This window comes from Echinops telfairi, unplaced genomic scaffold, assembly GCF_000313985.2.
Source record: "Echinops telfairi isolate 266 unplaced genomic scaffold, ASM31398v2 ScPeMD7_14;HRSCAF=57, whole genome shotgun sequence".
Taxonomy (NCBI): Eukaryota; Metazoa; Chordata; class Mammalia; order Afrosoricida; family Tenrecidae; genus Echinops; species Echinops telfairi.
Genome location: NW_022103911.1, coordinates 6,779,199 through 6,791,594, shown reverse-complemented (window position 1 = coordinate 6,791,594; position 12,396 = coordinate 6,779,199). Strand labels below are relative to the sequence as shown.

Here is a 12,396-nt window from a genome sequence, read left to right as displayed (position 1 = left end):
CACCGCCTTTGGTGTTTGAAGCCTGGTCCCTTTGGCCCTTCATGATCACACATGTTGGTGTGCTGCTTCCATGTGGGCTTTGTTGCTTCAGGGCTAACGAATTTATTTTTTAAAAATACTGTGTTATTAATATGTGCCAGGAAACAAAGCAGACGGGATTATCCCTAATTCTCACAATTCACGGAGAAAATAAGTTGCTAAACAAATGATGAATTCTAGTTAGGACGAGCCTCTTAAAAGCTCGAAACTTTGACTGGATGGGTACAATTGGAATCCAAGGGGGCTCTACAGGAATGCTCCACACCTTACTGCCCATGAGTCACATCATAGTGACCCTAAAGAGCAGTGATTCTCAACCTTCCTAATGCGGTGACCCTTTGTACAGTTCCTCATGTGGTGGTGACCCCCAACTATAAAATCATTTTCATTGCTACTTCATAACTACAATTTTGCTACTGTTATAAATTGGGTGACCCCTGTGAAAGGGTCCTTCGACCCACAGGTTAAGAACCACAGCTATATATGGTTTCTGAGACCGTAATTCTTCTTAGGAGCAGACAGCCTCATCTTTCTCCCGTGGAGTGGCTTGTGGGTTTGACTGCTGACCTTGTGGGTAGCTGGCCAGTGCTTAACCTCTAGTGCAACCAGGACTCCTTGCTAACAAAAGTTTAAACTAGAGCCTAATGAAAAAATCAAAATTTTGGTGGGTTTAAAGCAAGAGAGAGAACAGATATCAGATTTAGATTGCTCTAGTTAGGGTGTAGGAGCACTGGTAGGCTTAGTGGGTTACACACTGGGTTTTTAACCACAAGGTTAGCAGTTTGAAACTATGAGCTGCGCCACAGGAGAAAGATGAGGTTTTCTACTTCCATAAAGATTTACAGTCTTCAAAACCCACAGGGGCAGTCCCACTCTGTCCTGTCCTGTCCTGTGTGGCTATGAGTCAGAAGTGGCTTGATGGCCTATGCATTTGTAGTTTTTAGCTGTGATGGGGAGAAAAAATTGTTAAGAAAAAGATTAATAAAAGAAAAGAGTAGAAGCCGAGACAGAAACCAGGACATTGTTTTAGTACACTCTAGATGACAGGATGAAAGAAGCTGATAGGGTTAAGAGATAAATGAAAATTTTCCAAATTAGCTAATTTGACCAATTTATCAGCCAAAAAGGTTTATACATGTGACTTGAAATTTTAAGTTTTACAATCAGTTTTAATAAAATGTTATAGATAGGAGGCATAACAATAGAGTAGGACTACCAATTTATACATAAATCATATAAAAAACTAATCGTTCCCAATAAAAGATTAAAAACAAAACTAATCATTAACTTCGTAATTAGAATAAAAGTTTAGAGTTTACTTCTTACCACTTTACTGAAACTGAAAATAATTGTATACTTGAATTTTTAAAATAACTATATATATTTTAATATTATAAGCATTATCTCAGTTACATATAAATTTGAATGAAGGGCTTACATGTCCTCCCATGGATATGCCGGTCATTCCTAGAGGCCCATAGCCCTCCCTCTCCAGCCAGTGTAAGAGAGCTGCAGATTCTAAGACAAGAGCTCCGCCCATCACAAAAAGGTCAGAAACGTTCTTTAAGCTGGACCTTCTAGCCTCACAAAATAAAATAGAAAAGGCATTATTTTCTGCATTGATATTTTAATATATGCAAATTTATAAGCAGCTAGACTTCATGCTTTTCTCTTAAAGGACCACATCGACTAAAGTAAAATAGAACAAAGTAATTCAGAAAGTTGCTAGCATTGTTCTACTTATTAATCACTGAAAACATTTTTAAAAATGTGTATTTGTCATATGAAATCATCTGTCCTCAATATTTATTGAACATCAACTAGTTAAATAACAATTTTTTACTTGATACAACTTAAAAACTATTAAAATATTAGGATGTTGACTTCAAAAAGTTTGTGGAAAAATTAAATGCAAAAATGTAACACAAAAAACCCAAAAAAACAAAAAACAAACAAACAAAAATAATCTAACACAATTTTCACCCAAAATTTTTGAAGGCTTTCACAGTTATAGTAAAGCAGTATTTTTAACTGATAATCTCTTTAGTGGAATTATCACTATTTTTGTTTTAAATTATCACTATTGATAAAAGAAAAAACAAATTTTCTCCTTAAGAAATTTAAATTACAATAGAATTTAAATCATGAAACAAAGAAAAAAAGCAATACGGAAGAACTTATTTGATGTGATTATGATATGTTATATGGGCTGATATGTTAAATATATTTATTTTTGGTAAATAAGCAATGTATGAATATTAGAAAAACAAATTTTGATAGAAGTACTTGTTTGATAAGTTTAAATAAAGGCCAACTCCAACTGGTTTTGTTTTGTTTATTGAGAAAATTAATTATTTACATAGAGGTATACCTAATTAAAACAAAGGACTAAACTCATCCAATCAATTCCAATTCAAAGTAACCCTACAGGACACAGAACTGCCCCTTTGTGTTACCAAGGCCATAAATCAGGCTTTTTATCACTGTATGCTTACATAAAATAATTATGTTAAATAACCTGGTGCCATAAGAACACCAACGTGAGAAAATGAGAATGCTGAGGAGCCCGAATCTATTGTCCTATCAATCCTTCTCAGAGTTCTAAAGTTTGGAGACATTGTTTCTCTTGATTGAAACTATAGTATCCTTGATTGAAACTATAGTATCCTTTGTCCACACCGGCCAAACTACTGCTACATCAGAAAAGTACATTTATCCTTATGTTATTTCCTATCATCAAGCTAATTTACATGTGTGATTACATATTGCCCTATTTATTTTGGCCTAGTCTAGAAGTCTTGAATTCTCAAATTTACTCCAATTTGCTCTTTCATATAGACGTTCTTAATTTGTGGCTATTCATAATGATGGATCTAGCCTCAAATTGTTTAACCACTTTTGATAAAGATGGCTTTTTAAAAGTAACTATTTTTGGTTTAATGTAAGATATTTCTTATTTATGATGATTTGAAAAATTATAAATAAAATGTCCATTTAATAAATGAAGTAACAAATACTGAGAGGCCAAAGTCATAGAGTTGGCAAATGATAAGTTACAATTCCAACCTATGTCTGTATAATTCCAAAATTAGAATATTTCATTAATCCCATGCTACCTCTCTCACTATAACTCCATATACTCTTGTTTCTCATCACATAGATAGGAAATGGTAAATACTGACACACTCATTTCTGAATTCAGGGCTTGGTTCCAGAGTATAAGTTCTTGAACTATTTAACTTGAACTTTAATTTTTCACAAAGTTCCATAGAGTTCATTCTAAAATGTCCTTTAGAGGCTGTACATCACTCTCTCTCCCACCTACTTTTAAGTTATCTCTACGTCATCACCACATAGACCAGATGGCTCCCAGAGCTATGCCTTAAGCACTCTCAAATTCCCTACTTGAAGTTCTAACAGATATTTAACACATCCAAATCAGAACTTCTTATTTCCACGTACAATATCCAATTCATCAAGTCTCATGACTTCAACTTCTAAATTATATCCCACACCCTTTATACGAGTCTCCATTTCCATTTTGCCACTTTATTATCTTTTCTCTACATTATCTTTTTAAATCTTTCTTTCCCCTAGATTGCTGGGGAAACAGCTTCCTGTTTCTTCAGCTGCTGTTCTTGCCCTCATAGAAAGATAAGGCTTTCTACTCTTGTAAAGATTTAGTCTCGGAAATGCATAGGGGTAGTTTTACCCTGTGTCCTATGGAGTCACTATGAGTTTGAATCGACTAATAGCTGTGAGTTGGCTTTTTGGTTTGCTCCTGCCCTAAAAAAACAAAATACCCTTTAAAAATGTAAGCCAAATAACCTAGAGAGAACATAAACCACACCACTCCACTGGCACTTTACAGTTAAATCGAAAGCTGGTGGCCTTCATAATCTGGTCCTTACTTAACTCTCTGACCTCATCTTGTATGACTGTCCCCATTGACCTGTCCAGCTGACTTCAAGCTTGTTACTTGCTCTTACCTCTCTGTGTTTCATCTTCACCCAGGTCTCTACTTGGGTGGTTCCTTCTTGTCACAGCTCATAATTAATCGTGCTTCTGCTCAGCACTTCTTATTGCTCTCTAAACTATGGCCCTGCTTTATTTTCTACATGGCACTGAAAAATACCTGAAATTATCTTACTGTTTTTATCCATCTCCCATATTAGAATCTGAGAGTAAGGACCTCCTTGTCTCATTGTTGCTATATTCCCAGTGTATTTATTGGGTCATGTATTTATTGAATGAACCAAAACCAAACACAGTATAGATTTTGGAAATGCAATTAAAGAATGTTGTCTTAAAAGTTCATTATTATTTATAAAAGACTAGAAAGGATAATCTTATCAGATTTTCTACACTATGCATTGTAAAAATAAAAATAGTAAGGTATCTAATTTCACAAAGTAAAATAAATATATCTTTGAAAGGAAAAATTTATCTTTTCTTCAGTTAGTCTAAGTGGGCATTTTAAATCAACCTACTAAAATTTGCTATTATATCTCCTAGCCAGACATTAAAATACAAAGAAATTTTAAGTTTGCATTTTACTGTAGTTTGATAATAAGATTTCCCCTCCCTCAACAACATTAGGCTATTCAACTTGGAAATGGCTAACGGAAGGCTACCCAAATGCTTATTATTGTTTGGGACTTGGTAAAAATAACTACAAAAGTGAAAGATATTAATTACTTACACTTGGTCCTTTGGTTTCCTGCAGCCATTTAAGAATGTAGGTCAAAGAGAAAGTTGTTTAAAAATTATATATACTCCTTTATCTCAAAACCCATGAACTTAATCAAAGCAAAAATTGGGAGACTTACATACTAACTTTAACTTAAATTAATACAGAAATAACCTTTCTATTTATTTTAAGTAGGTTGTTTAGAAGGTCTCAGGTTTTCAACTTAATTTTTTCCTAAAGAACTTTAATCAGAAAAAAATCACATATCTAACAATTTACCCATTCAAAGTATACACTTCAACTTTTTTAAAGTATATTCACAGGATTGTGCAAACTTCCATTTAATTTTAAAATGAAGTTTGTTGGTTTGGTTTCTTTAATTTTATATAGTCATGTTTTTATATAGTCATATTTATATAGTCATTTACAAAATCTGAAAATAAAGAAAAACGGACAGAAGACAGACAGTATATTAACATGGTGGTGTATTCTTTGCCTTTATTTTCCTTTTGTATAGATAGTTTCTGTTTGGGATTTTTTTTTAAGGTTTTAATGCATAGCAGCAATGTACTATATCATAAATTTTTATGTCCATTTTTTCACATCATGAATACATTTTGTACATTACTATAAAAATCTAAATAACTAGTGATTAAAACTTTCTGAATGCTTACTATTTACTAGCCACTGGTACACACAGTGGAGCCCTGGTAGTATAGCGGTTACGGGTTGAGTTGTGATCCACAAGGTCAGCATTTCAAAACCAGCTGTCCTCAGGAGAAAGATGGGGCTTTCTACTCCTGTAAAGAGTTACAGTCTTGGAAACTCACAGAGGCAGTTCTACTCTGTCCTATAGGGTCACTATGTGTTGACTTGACAGTAAAGGTTTGTATTTTTTGTTTCTTATCGCAGGATTGAATATTTAATCCTCTGAGTAATTTAAGAAATTGTTCTCATTTACCAGTGAGAAAACAGACATACTAAAAGATTAAATATTAGATCCAAGGTCATATAGGTAGTATGTGGAAGGTCAAGCTCTTGTATAATACTTCAATATCACGATCCCTTAATTTACTCAAACATTTCTCTACTGTAGATAGGTAAGCAATTTCTAGAAATAAAGCTATATAATATGTTAATTTTCTCTTTTCTAAATATCTTATCCTGAAAATCAAAATCATTCTGCCGAAGGTTTCTGAGATTTAAAAAAAAGTTTTATTGACATATAATTCACATATCATGCACTTATGTAGTTAAGGCATATCATAAAAAGTTACACAATCACTCCCACAATCAGTTCCAGAACCTGTTGTTTTTTAAGGCTCCTGATACATATAGTAAAAATGCCTTCTCCAAAAACTTTCATAGTTATCATTACAGGAGCCTCATCAGTTAGTTCTATGTTTAATTTTTTAAATCTTTGCAAAATTTTTCTTTAATTTCTACATTTCTATTACCATAAATGTTGAATTGTTCTTTTTATCTGTGCATCAGTTTCATTTCTTCTTCTGTGAAAAGTCTGACTTCATCTTGAAAATTAAGTTAAGAACTGTTTTAAACCTCAACCGATACTATTAATTAATTTAAAATTACAAAGGTTTCCCTAAATTGTAGGCACTTAACTGATTAATACTAAAATCTAACACATCTCTCACCAGATATAAAAGTACAATATATTTTTTATAATCCTTATGTTGTTTTTTAAGGCCTTAAACAATCTTTCACTTCTTCTTACTCTTACTTATTAAGTATTTTCTCTATAAATCACTAAATTTTGCTAGTTTAGAAATTAACTTTCCTTTCTTTTGCTGACTAAATAGATACGAGAAAACATTTCTTAGTGATCACAAAAGGATATAATAAGGATTTTCTAATAACAAAGAAGCCATTCGGGCTTCTTTAATCATAGGGCGAGCCATGAGTGTTCTTCGTCTCCAATAATGCTAAGGGAAGAAAAGAGGGCATAATTAAAGACTAAAACAACCACATCTGATAAGGAGAATATGTTAACACACTGTTTATGGAATAAGGTATTAAGTCTTACATGATCTCCTGTTCCAGCAAGATGAATACACACTGGTCTGTATTTGCTGTTCCATTCTTTAGGCACAATAAATTGGAATCTAGTTTTTAAAAAGTGAAATTATCATTAAAAGGCTTTTTGGGAAAAAAAAAAAAAGGCTTTTTGGGAATGATGATGGCAAAAAATGTACAAATGTGCTTGACATCAGGGACGTATGTATGAATTGTGGTAAGAGTTGTACCAGCCCCTAGTAAAATGACTTTAAAAAGAAAAAAAGAGAAAATAATAATGGCAAATATGTACAAACATGCTTGATACAATTTATGTATGGATTGTTTTTTTGTTTTTTTGTATGGATTGTTATAAGAGCTGTATGAGCCCCAATAAAATGATCTTTTAACAACAACAAAAAAAGGCTTTCAATAAAATTTTAAAAGTGTTTCATAAATGAAATTACTTGAGAGAAAAGACTATTCAGGATTTGGAAGTTTAAATTACAATGGACTCATTAAACTAATTATAGGTTTCCAAGATGTTGTTTACCTTCAGACTGCCAAGAAGTGATAGCAATTGGTCTACAGCACAAGAAGACAAGAATCTTCCCATGAGCTGACAGGTCCCTAATCTGGACTTGTAACCTCCTCAGGTGTGAGGACATGAAGTCCTCCACTGGGGGTGATACGTCTGAGAAACGAAGGTATTGTTATATAAAGTCCCCTTAAGGTATTTGTTACAGCAGCACTAATTGGCTCACTGAAATATTGGCCCACTTTTTTTATCCCCCTGTAGGATGTCACTTCTGTTTTAAATTTCCTTAGCAGGTGATATTTTAAAATCAGTATTATACTTGGCTACAGTATTATACAATAATGCTGTATTCAAATGCTAAGCTTATGTTGCATGGACTCCAACAAACTAAAAGCGAAACCACTGCTGCCAAGTTGATCTATATGTTTAGAGACCCTATAGGGCAGAACAGAAAGGCTCCATAGGATTTCCAAGGCTATAAATATTTACAGCATCAGAACAACTCATTTCCATCTTAGGATGTGGCTGTGGACTCAAACCGCTGACCTTTTAGTTAGCAGCCCATCACTAACCTACTGTGTGACCAACGTAGAAGATGATTTATCAATAGTTCTCTATTGTCAAAAGAAATGATTGAATAGAACACAGATAATCACATTTAGGATGGTTTGATTATTATTTATTTACTGCTCATGAAAAGTAAAATTTCAATCTCATAAATCAGACTAGCAGTGTTAACACTCACCTTCATTTTGTGTTTTCAGCACTATTTTTACTGCGATCTTAATGCTTTTGGAGAAATGGAAACATTAAAGATTGTTTTTTAGTAGAGCTATGTAGACAGTGACTGCATTGATGGTTTCTTGAGGAGTACAGTGGGGCAGCTGGGTGGAGGCAGAGAGCTGATTGATGACAATGAGTACAAGGAAGAAGAACACGTGCTATAAGTGATTGTGGAGATGATTATATAACTCTTTTTAATAAGACTGAACTACTGAATTGTATATGTGAACTATATGCGAGTAAACGGTTTTTGAAAAGTAAGAAGCCAAAGAACTGTGAAGCAGAAAGCAGCCAGCACTCAGACCTAGAGGAGGATAGATGCGGTACCACGTGAAGACCACAGAGGACCAAGGAACAGGGCCTTCCCTCAGAGCCAACAGTGAGAAAGCCTCCCCCAGAGTCAGCATCCTGAATTTGGACTTCTAGCCACCTAACTATGAGAAAATAAATGTCTGTTTGTTAAAGTCAATAAGTAAAGAAATAAAACCTTTTTCAGTAGAGCACTGGATCTCTGCCATTATTTGTGGTTTCTACTTGCCATACAACAATGTACAAAGGTCTTAAAAAGCTTGTGCAAAAATGCCATTCTCTTTTAATTCCATTCATTCATGAACTTTTTGAAGCCCTCTTGTATTACTAGCTATTAATATGAATTTTTTACTACAGTACTAATTGCCACCCATTGTGATAAACCACTTGGAGGTAGACATGTCTAATGTCCTCTGGCTTCTCTATTTGCCACAGGCAGAAGTCAGATATGCCTCCGTGGTCAATCCTTGACCTGTTCTCACATCAACTGTTGTCCCACACCACTGTACATCTGTGCTGAATTTGACAATTCAATGCAATGGTCGCAGAACTTAAGGGCAATATTTACAATTAAGAGGGGTTTTTAGGGATGTTAATAGGTTACCACAAGTCAGGATCCAGTCATTGCTTTCCTTAGTCAGCAGTTAAGTCTCCCTGACTCTTAATCTCTCAGGCATGTGGTGCCCTAGGCCTTTGCCTCCATGGGCCAAGAAGATAGCCAGCCTGTCACTCTGTCCCACAGTTCCAGTCTCCGGCCAGATAAAGAGAAATTACCCCATAGTCCCTGTGCTGCTCCTCTGAGTCTCCATGCCACAGTCTGTGAGGTATCCGGTCTTGGTAGCCTCTGCCACTTCAGACAGAGATCTTGAAATGCTCTTTCAAGGTCCTCTGGGTCTCTTTCCTCTCTACTGCTGCTTGAAGTCTGGGGTGGTAAGGAAAACTGACCAATCCCCTCTTAGAGTTACACATGCCCTATGTGCACAGTGCTACCTAATCATTTAGTAGAAGTTTCAGGGATGTGGGTGGAAGAGCCTTATCAATAAGTTTCACTCCACCACATCCATAACATATAGGATGTGTCACTAATCAGTTGTCTGTCTAGTTTATGTTGTCTTCTCCTAGAATCTTTTCCAATGCCCCCTAAGGAATGGACACAGGCCACGTGACAGGTTTGGAATGGACTAAATAAGGGTAAGGGAATCTGCTTTTGTGGTAATCTGGAATTGGAGGAGAATCTAGATTGCTTCTGTTCCATTTTTGGACATGGAGATTCTGTGGATACTGTCAGTTGCTTTTATAAGTTGCATGAGAAAAAAACAAACAAACCTAGCCTACACACCACAAAGAGAATGACCAGACAGAAGAGAAAAGGGACTATGAAGCATTTCAATTGATTCAGAAAAGGCATTTGATAAAATCCAACATCCTTGCCTGATAAAAATTCTCAGTAAAATAGGAATATTTTATAAAATAGGAATATAAAATAGAAAACGGAGGGTGGGGGAGGGGAGAATGAGGAGCTGATATCAAGGGCTCAAGTAGAAAGAAAATGTTTTGAGAATGATGATGGCAACATATGCACAAATGTGCTTGACACAATGGATACATGCATGGATTGTGATAAGAGCTGTAAGAGCCTCCAATAAAATGATTTTTTAAATAAAGAAATAAAATAGGAATAAAAGGGAAAGTCCTCATCATAATAAAAGGCATTTATACAAAACCAACCAACAGCCATCATTGTGTGTGTGTGATTGCGAGACACAGAGAGAGAAAATCTAAAACATTTCTCTTGAGAATGGGAACCAGATAGATGCCCTTTATCCTTGCCCTATTCAACATTGTACTAGAAGTCACAGCTAACGCATTAAGGCATGAAAAAGAAATTAGAGGCATTCAAATTGGTAAAAAAGTAGTAAAAGTATCCCTATTTATACTTGATAGGAGCCTCTATTTAGAAAATTCTCAAGAAAGCTACAGAAAATAATAGATTCAGCAAAGTAGATGAGTATAAAATCAATATACAAAAAATCAGTGGGATTTCACTACATAACAAAGAGAAATTCAAAAAAAACAAAAAAAACAAAAACAAAAAAACAAACAAAGAGAAATTCAACAAGGAAATCACGAATGCAGTATCATTTACAATAACAACCCCTAGAGATAAAATACTTAGGAATAAATCTAACTAGGGACATAAAATACCTATCCAAAGAGAACTATAAAACACTACTACAAGAAATCAAAAGAGCCACATAAACAACACATATCATGCTGTTGGACAGAAAGACTTGGCAATGTAGAAAGACCCATTTCACAATGTTAATGAGCTGTACATAATGAAATCCTAATCCAAATACCAGCAGCATTCTTTAATGAAATAGAAAAGTTAATCACCAATTTTACATGTAAAAGAAAGAGGCCTGGTATAAGTTGCTAAAGAACAAAAGTAGGAGGCACTGTGCTATCTGATCTCAGGTGGTTAACAAACACATGAAGAAATGCTCTAGATCATTAGCCATTAAAAAGATGCAAGTCAAAATTACAATGAGATACCATCTCACTCCTATAAAAAATGGCATTGGTTAAAAAAAATACACACAGGAAAAAAACAGAAAAGAGCTTATGCTGGTGAGATGTGGGAAGGCTAGAACTCTTGTAAGCTGTGGTGGAAATGTAAAGTTGTATAGTGGAAGGTAGTATTCGTGCCTCCTTAAAAAGCTAGAAAAGGAAATATCATATGATCCAGTAATACCACTCCTAGGTATACACTCTAAAGAAATAAGAGTCATGGCACAAATAGACATATGCATACTCACATTCATTGCATCATTATTCAGGACAGCAAAAAGGATGAAAACAACTTAAGTTTCCATCAATGAATGAATGGCCACATAACATGGTACATACAAACATGGAATATATTCAGAAACAATGAAGAAGCTTGAAATATCTCACAATACGGGTGAATTTGGAGGACATTATAAATTAAATAAGTCAGTCACAAAAAGAAAAATATTGCATGAGACAACAATTTTAACGCAAAGTTTTTAAGGAAAAATTTTTTTACTACACTTGATCTTAGCCAAATGGCTGAGTAGCGATGGGGAAAAACTATTTTTTAAAATACCCCAAAACATTATTTGATGGTTATCAGGATGAGAGGGTGAGAAAGGGAAAATTACTAAGTAGCAAATACATATAATAGCTAATAATAACAAAGCTAATAATAATAATAGCAAAGGGAAATAATAATAATAGCAAAGGGAAAGGCAATATACCATATGAGGGACATGTCACAGACAACATGACCAAGGGCAATGAAGATACTGGGAGCAATACAAGAATAAAGGACAACTAAGATAACTACTATGATAAAAACTATCTTGTAGCAATAGTACTAAAAAAACAATTTATAAATGGATATCACAGAGGTGTGAGAGAGTGTAAGGGAGTACACCTACTGCAGATACAGGTTTGGCAGTGACTATTTCTATATACATAATTGTAGGTGTACTATATATAAAGATACAGACAATTGAGCACACAAACAATACAGTCACAGAGCCTCCTTAGACACAACTAAACACCTTGCCATATGAAGTTCCCAGGTTTGAAGAGGAAAGGCAATAGACTTGAGGATCATCTATGTCAATTGGCACAATGTAGTTCATAAAGAGAATGTCCTACATCCTACTTTTGTGAGTAGTGTCTGCAGTCTTAAAAGCTTGTAAGCGGCCATATAAGATACAATTGGTCTCTTCCTCTCTGAAGCAAAAGAGAATGATGGAAATAAAAGATTCAGGGAGAAATTAGTCTTCATGATTTCAACACCAGAACAAGATGGTATCTAGCTACCACTACCTACTGTTCTGAAATCACAACAAGGATTCCAAACAAAGAGGAAAAAAACACAAAACAAAGACCAGAGGATATACACTGGTACAGATAGGGACTGGAAACACAGGGAATCCAGGGTGGATGATCCCTTCAAGACCAGTGGTGTGAGTGGTGATACTGGGAG

General features: G+C 34.7%; 1 protein-coding gene across 4 annotated transcripts in view; it reads right to left on the bottom strand.

The window, feature by feature from the left end:
• Positions 1–12,396, bottom strand: part of ABHD18 (abhydrolase domain containing 18) — a 54,844-nt gene that overhangs the window by 9,993 nt on the left and 32,455 nt on the right. For 2 of the 4 annotated variants that reach the window (XM_030884787.2, XM_004711849.2), the window contains exons 5-8: positions 6,774–6,852; positions 6,588–6,672; positions 4,742–4,769; positions 1,478–1,616 (exon numbers count right to left, since the gene is read on the bottom strand). In XM_030884787.2, the coding sequence (XP_030740647.1) occupies positions 1,478–1,616; positions 4,742–4,769; positions 6,588–6,672; positions 6,774–6,852 (331 nt within the window). The other 2 variants (XM_045287391.1, XM_045287392.1) reach the window with 2 other exon arrangements.